Here is an 18638-nt window from a genome sequence, read left to right as displayed (position 1 = left end):
AGTCTTATCGCACCAGTGTAACAAAAGTAAAATCTCAACTTCAACTTCATACTCTATTTGTGACGGAACAGCGCAAAACACCGGGACAAGAGACAAGCGCTGACTTACAACTGGTGTTTATTTGTTGTTGTGTTTTTTTGAGGGGGAAGAAGGTATAAGAAGCAGTGTTTCTTCGAAATAAAAACCAGTTGTAAGTCAGCGCTTGTCTCTTGTCCCGGTGTTTTGCGCTGTTCCGTCACAAATGAATAACCAACATGCCCAAGCTGCTGTCCTGGCTAAGTTCATACTCTAGCATCCCACCGCAAACTATCTCGCCTTTCTCTTATCATGAATTTTTTCACAGCTTGCTACCCGGCAATGTGTTCATCCGTCCAGCCCATCGTTTATTCTGTCATAGCCATTCCAAAGCAGTTACCACCAGCGCGGTAATGCCACTACATTCCAAAAATCATATTTTCTCCGTACTCTCTTGGACTGGAACGACTTTCCCGGTCACGTCGCTTTTTAAGAAATCTTCAACAATTCAAGACTGCCATCGAAAACCATTTTTTTGCCATAACTGCCGTACTCCTCGCCCAACCTTGATGTAATACCCCTTAAATGGGGCATTTTAGGACCTAGTATAAATAAATAAATAAATAAATAAATAAATAAATAAATAAATAAATAAATAAATAAATAAATAAATAAATAAATAAATAAATCAAGGAGGGAGTGAAAGAAGAAAGAGAGAAAGAGGTGCCGTAGTGGATGGCCCCGGAATGATTTTGACCATCTGGGATCTTAAACGTGCACTACCATCGCACAGCACACAAGCGCACTTTGCGTTTCGCCTCCATCGAAACGCAGCCACCACGCCGGGTTCGAACCTCGGGAACTTCGGCTCAGTAGCCGAGTGCTCTAATCACCGAGCCACCTTAGCAGGCGAGAAACCGCCGGATTTTCTTGTAATCGGACTAGTGATGCTTTCGCATTAAAAGCTGAGTGGCGAAGCTCGCGAAAAGTAGTTTTTCCGTAGTAGAGAACAAAATAGCCACACAGAGAATAATATAGTCTGGAATCGTCGGTTTCATTCTTTATTTCTCCCTCAACTGTGAGGGTATCAGTGCAGTAAAAAATCTATGGAGTAGACGTCTTGAGACATTGTGCTTTGATACGGTCGTTCTGGAAGCGGTTCTTGTAAGACCATGGTTTTTCGTTTGGCTAGGTTTTCCTTTCTGCAAAATAAGAACAAGTACCCAAAACGCATATATAATTTCAGAACATCAATCCAGTGACCTATCAGGGCCCACAAGTACCGCAGGTGTAATGCTTTGCATTAAGTCATACTCGCAGCTCGTCTCTAAGGTGGGATTACTGAAAGATGCTAGTCAGCACGTTAGTTAATCACAATTCAATTAACGTGCTGAAAATAATCTTTCATTAATCCCATCTTAGATACTCGGAGCTCGTCTCTTAAGATTGGCTAACTGAAAGATGCTAGTCAGCACGTTAGGTTAATTGTAAATAATCCTTTCACAACTTTTCTGGCGAAGATAGCGGCTAAAAATGTTTTGGGAACGCAGTTCCCGGCCAGTAAACTCTCTGGAACTTTTTATACCTGCCGTAGCCCCCGGTCTGCAGAGCCCTGTTTCAAGAAACACTCCAGGTTAATGAATTAAAGAGGACAGTTTCATTGTGGGAAGAAGTGGCGATTACGTGCTGGAGGCAGACATAGACGACAATAAGAGCACACGGTACAACAAGTGGATGGTGCTTCCTTTTGCCCCTTACCACTTCTTCAGGATGGGGTATCCGAGAGCGTCCAGTCCGTAGCCGTAGTTGAGGCCGTACGGGCTGAGGCCGTACACGTAGCGGACACGCACGGGGTGGGCGTCGTACCGGTGGCTGTAGCTGACGCCCGTCGTGCGGTAGCCGAATGGAGTAGCCACGTTGTGCACGGTGGGATTCACCGGCACCACGCGGTGTACAGCGGTGACTGCGGCCGACGCAACGGGGGCGGTGTGCACCGTCGATACAGCGGGCACTGTGGGGTAGCCGGCCACAGGAACGCCGTACGTGGGAACGTACACGGCGAGGGCGTTGCTCAGAAGAGCGACCAAGAGGCACACCACCTACACAGAGTGTCACACCCACACTTTTACCCGTGTGGTGCGCTAGTGAGGCACCATGCATGGTTTCGTTTGTAGCTGAGCGATCCGGTTAACATTAGGGGCTCAAGGATACTCTCTTGTCAAGTTGGAAAAGGAAGGCTGAAGCTTGTCTTATTCCTAAGCAGAAGTAAAATAACAGGACTAGGAGTAGCAGGAAGGCGAAAACTTCAGCTTCTAGAATAAGGATAAGAAAGCTTAAACAAAAAAACGAATATTTTTGTACAATGGCTGAACTTACTTAGATATCTGTGAGTAACTTTAATGGTTAGCTTGTGCTCAGTAGAAAATAGTCTCTTTGAGATATCGGGATGTAGGGTAACAGAGGTGTTCAAACGCTGCAGCTCTACGAGAATAGCGACCAAGTCTGATTGCAGCGTTAAACCGAATCGATATTCTGTAGCTCGAAACGATGTGGTTATACTCACGGCGATCATGGCTGACTGTGTTGCTTCCAGCTGGAAAGGGCTTGAAGATGCTTGAACTGTGAGGCTCGCGTTCCTTTTATATATGCATCGTGAGCAGCTGCAGGCCGGTCCGCGAGTTTTCACTAACTTGGTTTTTTTTTTTTCGTTTAGAGAGTTTCTTGTTAGCAGCCTAGATGCACGAAAAAGAAAGTTGTCTGTACATCGAAGGTCACTTTGCATACCGACCTGTTGCTTCACACTGAAAACGCTACGCTCTCAATGTCGCTAACAGATGGCGACAGCGGCGCTACGTTGTTTGTCGTCCCGACACTCGTGTGCGTATAGTGTTTCTTAACAGTATGGTCCAAACATAGTATCAAAAGCGCGGCTTTTGTGATTTGCATCTTGAGAGACCGCGGTCGTTAGAAGAGGGCGCAAGGACTACGCAGGTATTTCAGTATCGAAAAGCAGAGAACTAAAACCAGCCAGCTCTCTCCTCGGAGCGAGATTGCTTGCCTTTTTTCGAAGGCAGGACAGGAACCCTTCGTCTTGTTACCTTGAACTTTCCTCTTGGAGGCTATCTCTCGATCGTCTGATCAGCGGTCGCCGGATTCGCCTTCGGCGCATATCTCACCGCCATCTTGCTGTCGCGCCCCTCGGCGGCGTTGAGGTCGATGTCATCACAGCTGGTTTGCGGACAACGTCTTGCGCTCATCCATGTGAACGGTTGTTTCCGTGACGCTGACGCGCCTGTTTTTGCAAGCCGCCATGTCAGTTAACCGCAAGAGAGTAGAGAGCGCTAAGTAGCGTGTTTTTGCAAGCCGTCATGTGAGTTAACCGCAACAAAGTAGAAAGAGGCAGGCTACTTTCTATTCCTCGACTGCAGGGGCGCATCATTACGAGGGACTTCCCTTAAAAGAAAGCGCAGTAAGGCTCTACCATGTTTATGGAGGTATCCTCTAAGAAATAAAGAGAGGATGTTGCGTTGGTCAATGGTGATGGGATCGTCGTCGATGCGACTTCGCTGGAGCGGAGAAATGAACGCTGGGGTCTCTTCAAACCCACGAAAGTGATCTCAGTTTGTCATTTCTACTACGAAATGGATGTCAAACCAGCTAGCCCGAGAGATAGTTTTATTCTGTTCCAAGAAGCGGCGAATTCATCGAAGGATCTCACTGCCAGGAAAACTTATAGAATGCGGCCATGAAAATGACATTGCATTAGCAAAGCTATGAACCGAAAGACGCAGATGTGACGCTATCCGCTTCTGGGCTTGAATCATGACTACAAGATGCGCCCAACCAGCCTTCCTTGTTGCTCTTGTAGGATGCTATATTTATTTATTTGTTTATGCAAATATGCACATATAGCTAACATGGGGCATTACTGAAAAGGGGCGGCCAGCAAAAGGCTCCTCAAACAGAATAAGACATCAAGAATGACCAATTACGATGCCAACGTAACGCGAATATATGAAATGCAAAAATAAGACTACTAAAACAAAATGCGCATTTAAAGACAACGGACCTCCTTGAGGGCGACATGTTGGAATGAACCCTGACACTGCTTCTGCTTCTGTCCATGTGATTGCACTCACGATTGGTAAAAGGAAAGAAAGGCTAGCAAAAGATTTCTGTGCAGTCAAGCTGTCGAATTTTTTTGTTGCACAATAGCCTATCGGAGAAATGAAATGATGGATCTTTGTGCGTAACACCTTCGCTTTTGTCTGCCCCTTGCGGAAACGGATATCGCTTTTCTAAATCATTGGTCGTACAGAGTTCAGCCAGGCTTAGCAAACCCTCTCAGAAGTCATGGCTCAGGGTCGCCCTCAGCAACTGCGATTTGGCGCTAGTTTGTTCGCTTTCATAATCAGCACCAAAAAGTAGTTTTCTTATGCCTTTAATATGGCGTTCATAGAGTCAATATAGTGATTTAGTGTTGAGTGTCCCCTAGTGGAGACGATCACTGCGTGTTTCTACCGCTACAGCTTTAATTCCATGACTCTACGGTCTTGAAATCTGTGCACCGGCTCACGGCTCACGCGAAGCTCGGCACCGACCCTCGTAGCAAAGCTGTTCGCTGTTCGCTTCAAAAAACAAATATGTCAGCGGGCAGTCAAGACGCAGAGCTACTGGTAGAGAGCTAGAAGCGTTGACGTTCAACTGGTGACGCGAATATAGAAGTAATTGTCCAAGACCTTTGCTCCAATTAGAGGCTGTAAAACTCCGAATTAGTGTGCCTGAATGGCCATTCTACATCATCCTGCATCTTTTGAGGCGAAGACCTTTAATGGCTCATACAGTCGTGACCAAGACGTGTTAGCAAAATTGTCCGCGTTTCAGATTGGTCGAAATGGTCGTGACGTAACTGCACGCGAATTTTGACGGGTGTCCACCGAAATATTTAGACAGTTGCTGCGCAATTTCCTTTCTTCAAATACAATTTTCGACTGATGTCCACCGAGATATGCGAGACAGTTAATGCGTAACTTCCTTTCCTCAAATACAGTTTTCATTTTCTTCATTACGGCCCCTCTTTCTCTTTCTTCTTTCACTCCACTTCCTCCCTTCCTCTACGGTGCTGTTCAGGTGTCCACCGAGATGACAGAGATTACAGCACCATTTCCTTTCCTCAAAAAGCGTTGCGTTCAAAGGGCAACGCATCGCGCCGAACGGGTGGTGGCGTTCCGTGGACTGCCTGGCAGCGCTACAACACGCTGTCGCTTTCCACTTCTAAAGGCAAAGATTAAGCGTCATTAATAAGGTAGTTAATTAATGCACCAACAGAATGTGAAGTGAACAATTGGGTAGCAGAATGCAGCACTCAGGCTTTCGCCTTTCACCACTTTAGCTGATAAAGTTCCTCGCAATTTTTCTAACTAGCGAAGTTCGCTGAGGCCCCGAAAAGGACACAAGCGCATCCATTTATTTCGACCAATATTTGAATGAGAGACACTTTGGAGGTTTTATGACTTTCAAAGGAACAGCATGGATCCTGATTCATAAGAAAGGAAGGTTCGAAGAACACTAGTTAGCTCATCCCGTAATTGCGCAAATGAGTCAGTCCTATTGTGCAACAGCTCAAGGCCTTTTCGAGCTATTTGCATGCCCGTTTCGCTTGTTTCTTCCATTCTTTTCGTATGAAAGTAAGCAATTAATTTATTATTCTCTCTTTATTAACTACCGCAGCGGTGGCATAGTGGATTGAGCATCCGCCTCGCATGTAGGAGGTGCCGGGTTCGATCCCCAGTGCCGCCATGTACCCACCGGTGATACAATGGGTACAAGCTTCCCCTGGCCTGCTGCTCGGCTATTCAGGGTGAAATGCTTGGGAAAGGTGTCTTTGACCCCACCTTGAGTAAATGAAAATACCTTGTCCCATGGTACTCTTTGATCGCAGATGCTCTTGCGCCATAAAAATTCACTGTCATCATAATTTTCATTACCCGAGTTTGCGGATACTCAGCGGAGTTCGCTTAGAAAGATTTATTAAATCAATATTTAACAAACGTGCATTTTATTGGAGAGACGGTGGTGTTTTTATGTCTGGAAGGTCGCGTGAATTGCTAATCATACTAAAAATTTTCGACCGCACTGTTTTCTATCGGAATAGCTTATCATGCGTTATATTTTTCAGCAGAGTTTTTTTTTTTAAATATCTGACGGAAAACTTTTCGAAGGTTTTTTCTAAAAGTTCTGCTAATTTGTATCGCAGGGAGTGGTTGCGAGTAGCTGCAATGTTGACTCCATGGGCGTTAATATACCCCTTTTAAAGCTCGACAGAGGGCAGTTCATGTTTCGAAGAGCCATCCGTTGTTCTTTTTACGACGTAAATTTCTCACTGTAAATGCAGAAACACTAGAAAGGGCTAGTGGAGGAGGACTGAGAGGCTTTTATCTACTGAACCGATCATTCTAATGCGGTAGCTTCTACTATACTCTTGCATAAGCTTTTCTAGCAGTGAATCAAAAGTTATAAATCCATAACACAGCTTATCTCGATACGTAGCGGATTACATAGCTCACAGTTACAACTAATAGCTTCCTCCTAAAACATGGTATACCGGGGACACTTGTTGCTTAAAGCATATTCCTAACATCAGTTCACAGTTTGCCTGCTAATCATCATCATCATCATCATCATCAGAATGACTGAGCTCACTGCAGGGCAAAGGCCTTCACCGTATCTTTCCAATTAACCCTTTCTTGTGCCAGCTGCGATCACCCTATCCTCGCAAAATTCTTAACCTCATCCATAAACTTTATGCCGCCTCCTGCTTTGCTTGCCTTCTCTTGGAATCCAGTCCTTTACCCTTAACGTACATTAACTATCTTGCCTTGGCATTACATGCCCTGCCGAAATCCATTTCTTTCTCTTGATTTCGACTAGGATGTCAATAACCCACGCTTGTTCCCTAACCTATTCTACCATCTTCCGGTCTCTTAACGTTATACCTGTTGGAAGAGGTGTAACTGATGAGTCACTGCAAAACGGTTTCTTTAATTAAAATGAATCTTTTAGGCGCGTTCAACTGCAAGAAGTCTCCGTAGATGGCGCCAGCTACACCAGCGGCGCAGCGAAGCTTGTGAGCAGCTAGCATCGTGCCAGGTGGATCTCGTCCAGTGACGCACTTATGAACGCTCCGACCCTACTGACGGTTTTCGCGAAATCGACGCCATGCAGCGACGGCACCGTGAACTCATATCAGAAGGGTCGGCGATTGTTTGCTCTGTCGCGCAACTGGTTCGGCCGCACATTCAGGCGTTGTGAAAGTCTTGTACAAATATACCTAAAGACCACTGTTACATGAACGATAGCATGCTAACGAGACAAAAGGAAGGCTATGTGTATGATTTTTGCGTTTCCAGAAAAAACACTGAAAGCATGGAAAGCTGAAGTTTCTATGCTGTAGTGGAACGCCTGCAGGACTATGACAGCGCACTTGTTACCAGACACCGAGCCTGTACTTACGAACGGATAATTTGCACTGACTAGAAGGGCCTTTGTAAATATATGGCGCCATTTGTGGACAAACGTCGCGCAGCACACATCATTAAACGAACGGAACATTTTTACCCCGCCGCGGTGGCTGCGTGGTTACGGCGCTAGGCTGCTGTCCCGAAAGACGCGGGTTCGATCCCGGCCGCGGCGGCCGAATTTCGATGGAGGCGAAATTCTAGAGTCCCGTGTATTGTGCGATGTCAGTGCACGTTAAAGAACCCCAGGCGATCTAAATTTCCGGAGCCCTCCACTACGGCATCCCTCGTAGCCTGAGTCGCTTTGGGACGTTAAACCCCAACTAAACGGCATATTTCAAGCACGAAGAGTTTTGTGCATGATTGTGGCTAAAATAACGGCCCTTATTACGGCGTGCGTTTATGGCGATATGGTGCGTTGATATACACTAAGATCGAGCAGCAATATAGCGATTTCATTCCGATTAAATTTCGTTTTGATTTTTTTGCATCTCTTTATTGCCCGATACTCTCATTCTCACTGGAATCACTCAGTCACAGGGTATTATGATAAGAATTGAAGATGATCTGACGAAAAAAATTGCATCAAAGCGGCCGTTATATTATTTACGTGCCCTCCATCCACAGCTTTCCAACAAACTGGGGCACAAGGCACGGTTAGCTGCTCTGTGGAAATAGTGCACCGATAAGGCGGCACAATTAATCTCGTTTTCAACGATTAGCAATTTATCATATATATACATACTAGAAGCAGTTCGTGGCTAATAAAATACAGGGTGATTTTTTTAATTTTTACAGATTCTATTTTAAAAACCATGCGAGATAAGTCGGTGCAGTCTGGAGAGCTGGATTGTACAGCAAGGCGGACATTATTAGTTCATCTGAATCAGTAATTTGATGGAATATTAAAATAAAAGAATAATTACTTTTTATTTTTGCATTTAGGGGGCAAGGCTGTATTGCGAAATTGATGGCTGTCCACATCGAAGGTGAGGTGCGTTTTTTCATTTTCTTAATCGGCAATGTTTTTTCAAACATCGAACTCTTGAAATACGCATTTCAGTTCTCGCTAATTCGGCTTTCCGGCATACACTTTGATTAAATGGCGTCTCTTGCCTTTTTGTACATCACATAAGTGGCGCATTTGTGAACCTACGTCGCGGAGCACATATGATTAAACAGCAATTGTAAAAATTTGCGCCTGCAGTTTACCACAAAAATACGATCTGCGCAATGAAAAAGACCACAGTGCCCCTGCTGTAAGGACGACGAAGTTTGTTGGCTTGCCCGAGTTTGCATGAACTTTCATAACGCTACACTGGAACAGAAAAAAATGTTATTGTATAAGTATGACATACCCTATATCCACGCACGGCACTTTTTCCGTTTTTTAACTTTTGATGCGGTTTAATTGCTTGTTTATTTTGTTTTACAAAAATCAGCTAAAAGGGGGGGGGGGAGGGGTGATGGTCGATACCCTTGTGGATATGTGTCATTATTTGATGCAAACAACAACACCGGCAACAGCTGCCGGCTGGCATACACGTTTCAGCTCGTGCTGGTTCTTGGATCCCAGTGGCATGGTGCGCTGCTCGACGTGCTTGCTCTTAGCTTCCCGCTTTCAGCCCTACCAGCGTCCTATTAAAACCGTCCTTCATCAGCTTGAAAAAGGAGAAATGTTCTAGAATAGCTCCAAGCCTTTCCAGAGAGCGGAATCCGACCCAGCGGGATAACCAGCGCAATATCTCACCTGCGCATCCGTCTTCCCATACAAATCACTCAGCTGGAAATAAGGAGCACTATACTACGCAAGCACATCACTCAGGCACGACACTTGTAGGCATGGTTATCCGCATGATGAACTCAACAATAAGCTGCCTTCCGCCTCATATTCTTTAAGCGATTGGCGATAATCAAGAAAGTTAACTGCGAAAATCACAAAGAGGTTATTTATCTCTGCCTTTGAGGCGATGCGACTGACTGTAGCTTTTAGAGACCAGCTGATTTTTCTTAAACAAAATAAATAAGCATTACAACCGCATCAAAAGTAAAAAAATGCAAAAAGGGCTGCGGATATAAGGTATGTCATAGTTACACACCAACATCTTGTTATGCTCCTATAATAGCGAACCGCGCTGAAGACATCACTAAATCTCCCGCCACTAGCCATTCGCAGAAAGTTCGGCCATCTGAAAGTAGTCGAAAGCTGGTATTTTCTAACATTCACTTCCAAATTAAAACCTTCTCTCATTAAAATATATTAATTGATCATTAGATAAAGAGCGTCTTATCTTTTAATGATTGATAAAGAAAGAGAGAAACCAATATACAATTCAATCACAATTCCTGGTAGGCATGAAACCAGCTCGGAAGAATACGCTTTTTTTGTGCTGTTGAGAGGCAGTAATGTATTTCTTTTTGAAAGCTACTTTTCCCTAAGCGTCCACCTCAGGCTTCAATTGAATTCATATTGATTTCGCGCCGTCGCGGTGTCTCAGTGGTTATGGCGCTCGGCTACTGGCCCGAATGACGCGGGTTCGATCCCGGCCGCGGCGGTCGAATTTCGATGGAGGCGAAATTCTAGAGGCCCATGTACTGTGCGATGTCAGTGCATGTTAAAGAACCCCAGGTGGTCGAAATTCTTGGACTCCTTCACTACGGCGTCCCTCATAGCCTGAGTCCCTTTGGGACGTTAAACCCTCGTAAAACCGAAAATCATGTTGGTTTCTTTAGATTTGTTTGAATTTTGTTGAATTTGGTTGTGTGCATTTGCATTTTTTTTTGCCTCTTCAGGCTTCCTTGAATTTCTCCACATTTTATTGGCTCAAGTGGTTCCTGCCGAATGTCTGCATCGTATAAAAACAATGAGGATATAAGAAGTCACACAGCTTAAGCAGCATTCCGTAGAGCAATGTTTATATCAAGTTCCTAGTCACGCGCGGTGTAGCGTTTGGGTTACGTTACGGCCTTGTCATTAGTTTTACCGGCTGTTCCAGCATTTCTACACATTTCGCCTGCGCAAATGGCTCTTGCGAATGCTTTTCAGCGCACCGATATAAGCTTGACTGAGCACACTGTTATCAGTCACGTCAGCTCGACACGATGAAAGCGGCAAGTTTTTCCCCGTTGGCTAAGCGCGCGATGTCGTTTAATTTATGAACACTGTAACCGGCTCCGATACCACTACACCCGTATTCTGTTTTATTCCTAAAGTGAGAATCGGATGTCGAAAAAGCGTTGTATATCTTGTGTTCGAAACAGCACGAGTAGAGAGAAAAAAAGAAGCCGACGTGTTCGTCTTGGGAATCAACGCGATGAGATCCCAACACCTCATTTCGCATGACACGTGCGCTGCGCTTCCTGCGTTAGGAAAGATTGACGCAGGAGCAACACCTGGGAAACGCCACTAATGCAACGGCCGCTCGGTGTGCTCAGACAACAGCAAGTGAAAGAGCTTCTGAAGGCTCCAAGTCAGTTTACATAGCGGAGCAGGGCTCTCGCTTTTGTAGAGAGCCACATTCTCTGGAAAGTTTGTTCAGTTTGTTTGGCTTACAAGGTTTAACGTCCCAAAGTGACTTAGACTAAAGGGACGCCGTAGTGGACGGCTCCGAATAATTAAAAATAACTGGGGTTCTCTAATGTGCACTGACATGGCACAGTACACGGGGCACTAGCATTTCGCCTCCATCGAAATGAGACTGCTTAGGCCGGCATCGAACCCGCGTCTTTCGGGTCAGTAGCTGAGCGCCGTAACCACTGAGCCACCGCGGCGGCTCCATTCTGTGGAAGAAAACATTGCCCTAGCAATTTTCGTGTGAGCTGAGCAGACGTTTGTTAAATTTTGGAAGTTCGACCGGCCTAAAAGTTGGATGTGATACACGGGCAACAACTGGTAGGCTAAGTAAGCTCAGACGATGCAGCATGCACTGCGAGGAGTCATTATCTTCTCTAAGTACTATTGCGTTCGTTCCTTACCTTGTGAGGTACGACAGTACGGCCTTGCATTGTGGAGCACAAGGTGAAGTGCGATAAGCATTTCTAAGACCCAATAGGCCTCGAGTATGCCGTTACAACGCATCTGGCTTTCACTCACCTTACAGAAAAAAAAAGACAATTGATTCCAAGATGAAATTATTAGGAGATAGATAGATACAGAGAGAGGGAAAGGCAGGGATATTAGGAGATAATGGTGCAGCTGGTTAATGGGCTTGTTGGAGACCGTACGAATGGCGAACTGTTGGGTTCACGAGGTCGTTTAATTTTGTGTTTCTGGATGCTAGGGCTTGCTGTGTTGTTTGCGCGTTCCTTAGAAAATATGAAGGAGCTAGACACCGCAGCGGACACAAGACAGAGAAAGAAGACGACACAGGGCGCCCTGTGTCGTCTTCTTTCTCTGTCCCGTGTCCGCTGCGGTGTCTAGCTCCTTCATGTCTCACCAACTGGCCTACACATCTACCCTCCTAAGTTAGAAAATATGCCGTCCCACCTGCCAGCTTTACTCAGCCTGCCCCACGACGAAGCACGAATCAGATGCCATTATCAATGGGCATAAATTTCCCTCTTTCGGCTATTATTCTTTTTTAAAAATGCCGACCTCTACCTGAGGTGCTGCGTTGTTAAATAAAATATGCGGGAACTATCCTAACACTTCTTCTTCAGGTTTCGAGATCTGCTTTCTTGAAATTTTTGAGTCGAGATCAGTGGTTCGTTTCAACTGACAACATTTTTGCCGGCGAACCCGTGTACGTTTGATCATTTTTAATTCGGGCTCCAGGGTGGCTCAGTGGTAATGGTGCTTGGCTGCTGATCCGAAAATTGCGCTGCCCAGAAGGTGGACATTGTGATCGCTTAATTGAGCGCGTCAATGGACAGGGAGTGGGCATCCAGAATATTTTCTGCCCAAAACCATGACTGTCATTTGTCGACTCGTCGCACAGTTATAACAATATTTAATCTATTTAGGACCATTGGGTCAGCCCATGTTCAGAAAACGAAGTGACCAGGCAGTGGTACCGATGACTGTGGCATCCAGATCCTGGCGAATACATCTCCGTCAGGCGGGCAACGTCATATAAATTTTCGGCGCATATGGAGCGAGCCCGGCTTCAGTTTGGAGGTCGTTTTCAAGACACAACTACAACCCATATTACGTGTGTCTTCACTATGTGCTGAAACCAAATATCTTTCAGAAACGGCTCAATTTTTTTAAACTGATGCATGAGTGAAAGTGCTCTGACAGACTAGGCCTAATTTTGCTGGGATTCGAACGTCAATTTGCAAAACACCCATTGTTGGTGCGACCACAACTCAAACTGCCTACTTGAGCTGATGATGATGATGAATGTTTATGGCGCCAGGACATCTGTGACCAAAGAGCGCCATGGCACAATGTGTTTTCTTCTATTCAGGGTGGGGTCAAAGAACATTTTACAAGCATTTCATCCTAAAGAAGCCGAGCACCAGGCAGGGGAAAGCTTGGACCTATTAGGTTTATGTTTATATAGGGTCTAACGCCCCAAAGAGACTCTGCCTATAAGGGACGCAGCGTTCATAAGTACCAGGTAGGATGGCCAGCAAATGTTTATTGTTGCATATTGCAACAGCCGTATTGTTCGTCCTCACTTCATTAATGGAAAGCTTGCTTGAAAGAAGTACACAGGCTGCGTTCTAAAGAGCCTCGTCTCTGGATTTGCCTCAGAGTTTCCCATGGTTGTATTGAATAAAAATGTGGTTCCAGCATCACAGAGGGATTATGTCGCGGGCAAATGACGTCGGGATAACCGTTAACTTCGGCGTTTACCACAACCCTAAAAATAATGCTCTGCAGGTGTGCTACAGGGAATGGACGCTAGCAATAATGTGACCTGTGAGGTCACGTAATTGCAGTGCGGCTAGCCCAAGTGAGCCACGGTGTACGCGGGCCGCTGAGGCATTAGGATTAGGGCGCATGGTAAAGGTACTGCAGTGACGCCTTCACTCAGCACAAGGCGGATGATGTCTGTTTGTGTATTACCTCACTTGTAATGTGTGATTTCTTCTATAATTCGCTTAGTCAAACGGGGAGATTGGAGACTGTAGGGCAACAAAGTACCATTTGATCTTTTGCTCCAGTTTTTTTTTGACATCGTGGTGTAGAAGGAAGTGCCTGACGAGGCATCGTTAGGGTTATTTCAGCGTTTACTTAAGCGTATAGCGTTTACTTATTATATTTGTTACTGTACTCATGTGCACAACAGAAGCAAGAGCAGAAGTTAGAAAAGTCAATTTGATATAAAACCAACGCGAACAAATCACACAGTTAAGTATACCGCAGGGCGTAGCATCCATAATGAGGTGAAACCGAGAAAAAACGCAATGTTTGCTTTCGTTTTCACTTTATTTTTATCAAAACACCGAAAGAAGTCAACAATGGCGTTGTCAGGGTCTTGTGGCTACCCCTTCGGAGGCGCGCCTTGCGACGCGGGGCTTCTTCGTTCACTTGGACGGTCTCTGCGAGGTAGGGAAAGATATTTTCTTTAAACGAAACATTGATCCCTGCAACACTGTACAGCTAAAGCAGAGAAGCCTAAAGGGAATTGAAGGTAATATTAGCGACTACGATATTGAAAGCTTCTGAATATTTCGTTGTTAAATGCTCTCTTAGTATGAAAATGCATTTATATGGCCACCATCCATAACAATAAAGTACAGAGGGCAAAATGCATTTCTTGAACGACCGAACTGAGTGCTCCTCAGCTCCCAAAGCCGCTGCGACGAGGAAGGCAAAAAATACCGATGAAATCATTCGAGTTTAACTGCACGTGCTTACGTCGAGGTCGTTTTTAACCAAATGTTATTGCTAGATAACGCGTTTTCAGCCCTAAACACGCCGAAAACGTGCTCTAGACAAGCGTTTTCCCCTCTGTACATGGTTTTAAATACGTACGCCGTTATCCTAAGCCCGCACACAGAGGGGTGTGCTACATCACAGTGCATGCAATTTTAAGGCGAAAGCCTTTAATGCCTCATCGTTGTCGACAGAGGGTCGTTTGCAGAAGGTTGTCAGCAGAGGTGTCACGCTTTTTCTAGTGTGACCAGAAAAAATCTTTGTGCACGATGGGATTCGAACCGCCTTCCTTCTGTTCCGCTGCCGAGCGTGCTAATGGCTACGCTACTTCCTGCCAACGCATATGTAGTTCTCCTTGTCTAGGACGCTGGAGAATTGTTGCAGAAAGGCGTCGAATCAGACGGATGCCTCCCAAACGCCCTCCAGCGTCTCCAGCATTTAAGATTCACAAACAGTTGTGCACTTAATTAACATCTTAACCACACATCGGTGACACAAGCAGCAACACCGCGCTAAAGGCTTTCGCCTCACCGCACTTTAGGTCAACAAAGTGCCCCCCCCCCCCCCCCCCCCCCCTGAATTTTTTCTTTCAACGTAGCTCATGGATGCCACGGTCACTCCAAAAGTGAAAAACATAATTTCACCTTACGATGCTACTCGGCGGGCGTAATAACCACGCTGCAGTTCGATGAGCTGCGTTAGCTTGTCACCTATGTGTCACTCTTAAAACTATGCCTCGAGGACGAGAAAGTCATCAATCCTTTAACTAACCGTAAAAGAACCAACTCTGCTTGCATTTGACTCTAAAAAACCTAGCGCCTTGTGGAGATGATAATAGAAAAAGAAAACAAGCTGCAAGAAATAAGCTTGTATGCGATCCATCGTCACTGTTTCTGCAGCGTACACCTCCTCTGCTTAATGCACTTGTTCTGGCCATCTACGTTCCGGTTTCAAATGGCATCTTTACATTTCAGAACCGTGCGTGCGCCACCGCTATTAATGGCCAAGTCCTTCTTTTCTCAGCTAAATATAACGAATACTTTCTTTCCAGCTGCTGACTTCATCAGCGCTCATCTCTGATGTGACCTCCACACTATCAATCAGCCTAGTTTTGCTGCTCTTACCACGTCTTCAGGATGGGGGTGTAACCGTAAGCGCCCACTCCGTAGCCGTAGCCGAGGCCGTACGGGGTGAGGCCGTACGTGTAGCGGACGCGCAAGGGCTGAGGCTCGACCCGGTGGCTGTAGCTGACGCCTGTGGTGCGGTAGCCGTACGGGGTAGCCACGTTGTGCACGGTGGGCTTCACAGGCACCACGCCGTGGACGCCGGTCACAGCGGCGGCCACGGGGGTGGCGTGCACCGTGGAGACAGCGGGCACGGTTGGGTAGCCCGCCACCGGCACTGTGGGGTAGCCGGCAACCGGCACGCCGTACGTAGGCACGTACACGGCGAGGGCGTTGCCCAGGAGAGCGAAGAGGCACAGGACCTGTAAGATACATTGCAACATGTTGGTTGTGCATAAAGTGGTTAAATTAGATTAGTCGGTAACGTCATGACGCAATGAACAAAATGACCCGAACAGAAATGAAGAATAAATAAATGTTAGTTGAGTATGCATGGAATTAGAAGGGCCTCAGAACTACCCGAGGTTGCTAATGCCCACTAATGCAGTTGTATTTCGTCTGCGTTAATGGTAAAATATGTACACACAACCTAGGTGGCGATTTTGTAAGCTATTTGCGTTCAGCGCCGAAAGAACCACTGAGAAAATCTGTATATAACAATTATCTGAGCATTCGCAGGGATTCTAACCTGTTAGATGGTTAGAGATTGTTGCGTAAATTTACGATTCCTAAAACCTTCATATTCAGATAAACACTTGTACATGAGAGCACATTGGCTAAAGACAATGTTTAGAGTTGCAAACAGAGAGCAGGATTCGGAAAACACTCATTGTTTAGAAGACGTGTGTTATGCTGTGTCATATCCTTGACGGCTCCCTCACTGTAACTCAAGTTACTGGTAAATAGATAACGACAAATACAGCGCTGCTTGAGCCTCAAGGAGCGAGAAAATTGGGATACTTACGGCAATCATGGCTGATTTGACTTCTAGCGGCTGAGAATAGCTCGAAGAAATGGTACTTGGAGAGCACTGTTCGATCCTCTTTTATACCCTCGTCAGCAGAACCCCAGGCCTGGTGTGTTTTCTTCTTTGCGCTTATCAAGCGGTGCCGGTCAGGTTTTTTTCAGATTTTGATGATAGGTCAGCGTTACAGTTTCGCCTGTAGCAACTGGTCCTGTGCACCGAAAGCCTTGAACTGTGCTGAAAAATAAGGGGTCAATTTTTTCTTAGCTGTCACTAGTACGTGCCTCTGGCGTCTGACTGCAACGACATTAAACTTTAGGTGCGGCTTATTTTAAGTAGTACAGCTAGGAAAGGCAGGAGGGTGAGCTCTCAAAAATATTCAGATTGGAATCAGGGAATTAAACAGCGTAAACTCCCTCCATTCGATCTCATCCTCCTCTCACGTACAGGAGGACACCACGCGTTCTTTAGCCTTGAACTCTCGTGCTTTGAAGCGTTGAAGCAGGAATGCAGCAATTGAAAATAACAATATTTTTGTTAGTTATGCAAGAAATGCAACAAAATTTTGCACAAACACATAACTTTTTATGAAGATTTCAGAACTGCATTTCATTTGAAGCTACAGTTACAGTCACTGACTAAATGCAAATAACACCCTCGTAAAGTCATCTCCGGGGTGGTTAATAATGAAAGAGAAAGTGCACAAGTTTCTATGACATGAAGTTCACAAAGCCCGGTTCTGTACAATAAAGCTGTTGGCTCTTTTATCGGAGGCCCCGTACTCATGAAAATAAAAGTTAAACTCCTGATTGTACATTTATATAAAAACGTTTCTTGCACAAATAGTTTTCAAAAACAAATGCGCACATACAAAAAAATCGACAGCTTTATTACCGGCATCGACATCTCATGATTCATTAGCTAAGTGAAAAGTTGTTCCGCGGTCTTTATACTGTCACGCCGAAAGGATGTGTGTTAGCAATCGCAGACCAGCGAAGCTCTGATTTTTCCTCTTCACTGCCTTGCTATGATGGGAGTCCGTATCTGGTCCGTATGACCAGATTGATTATTTTATTTGCCGCGTGCCCGTTAACGTTGTATCATGTTTAGCATTGATCGTTGAATTTAGTCTGTGCAGTAACTGCCGTGTCCTTGTTATCCTCCGTGCCATTCAGGGAGGTGTCGTGTCACACAGTCACACGGTATCACACTAACGACGAGTGTCTTACCAGGTCGCGTGTTAGGCATATCCACCAGTACATTTGTTTTCACATCTGCAGGTGCAAGATGTCTGAGGCAAAGAGCTTCCATGGTGCAGGTTGACGCAACTTTTGCGTTCTCCTTCTGCTTCACATGAGGACATGACGTGATCCAGGCACACTGATTATGTCATTAAGCAACTAAGGCCGCTCTCAGTACAAGTGTATTTTTTATTTTTACTTTCAGTACACTCTGCAGCGCCGAAACATTATAGCAGGGAAGTGGGTACAAATCACATGAAAAAAAGGGAAGGACAACATAGGAAAAATGTATCAAGATCAAGATCGATGAAACAGAAAAGTAAGCACGAATAAGAGTAACAGTACATTCAGTTTACGATTATTGGTTTAAAAGAACAGTACAATCCCAAATCTTGATGAATACTCGACTGACTGGCCTAAGACAACGCCGAGATTCAAGGACTCTTAGCCATCATCTAGGCTGAGAGCTAAAGCCTTGCCTGTATCTGTTAGACAGTAAAGCTATACCATACAACCATCGATGAACACTCACAGCTTCAACCGTTAACTTATTCCTGTCAGAAATACTACGGCGGAAAAATGAGTACTTCATGTAGTCTGGTGTCCAAGTAGTTTCACTTATTTAAAAAAAATGTGGTCTTTCCTTTTAGAAATATAGCGGGGTGCTTTGAGGTACTTTTACTTATCGATACCTGTCGAGACGGTGTATATTAAGAACAGTTCGAGCCTTTGCTTCTGGCGCCTTATCTGTAGAGGTTCTAGTTCGATGTGTTTCTTTATCTTAGTTGTGCTAACAAGTCTGGAGTGCTACCTTGATATAAATCCGGCTGCGCGGTTTTTGTATTTCTTTTAATTTATCTATCACTGGTGCGGATATCTGACTGCGGACGCTTATTCTAACTGAGGCGTTACCAGTGACTTGTCTGCTGTATTTTTAAGATACTGAAGAGG

The 18638-nt window shown here is 45.3% G+C and overlaps 2 protein-coding genes across 2 annotated transcripts; both read right to left on the bottom strand.

Annotated features, from left to right (window-relative positions):
• Positions 1–1140: 1140 nt before the first annotated feature.
• On the bottom strand, positions 1141–2702 carry LOC149363431 (uncharacterized). The gene is made up of 3 exons (XM_089569920.1): positions 2579–2702; positions 1774–2114; positions 1141–1217 (listed from the first exon to the last, which is right to left on the bottom strand). Coding segments are annotated over exons 1-3 (351 nt in total). The 5' UTR covers positions 2588–2702; the 3' UTR covers positions 1141–1216.
• A 12776-nt stretch (positions 2703–15478) lies between these two features.
• LOC149363430 (uncharacterized) lies at positions 15479–15865 on the bottom strand. Its single transcript, XM_089568545.1, has one exon. It carries the CDS (start codon positions 15863–15865, stop codon positions 15479–15481), a length of 387 nt encoding a protein of 128 aa, XP_089424671.1.
• Positions 15866–18638: the final 2773 nt, after the last annotated feature.

The sequence above is a fragment of the Amblyomma mixtum genome, chromosome 2 (assembly GCF_055824585.1).
Source record: "Amblyomma mixtum isolate Tamu chromosome 2, ASM5582458v1, whole genome shotgun sequence".
Lineage (NCBI taxonomy): Eukaryota > Metazoa > Arthropoda > Arachnida > Ixodida > Ixodidae > Amblyomma > Amblyomma mixtum.
This window is presented reverse-complemented; position numbering and strand designations above follow the sequence as displayed.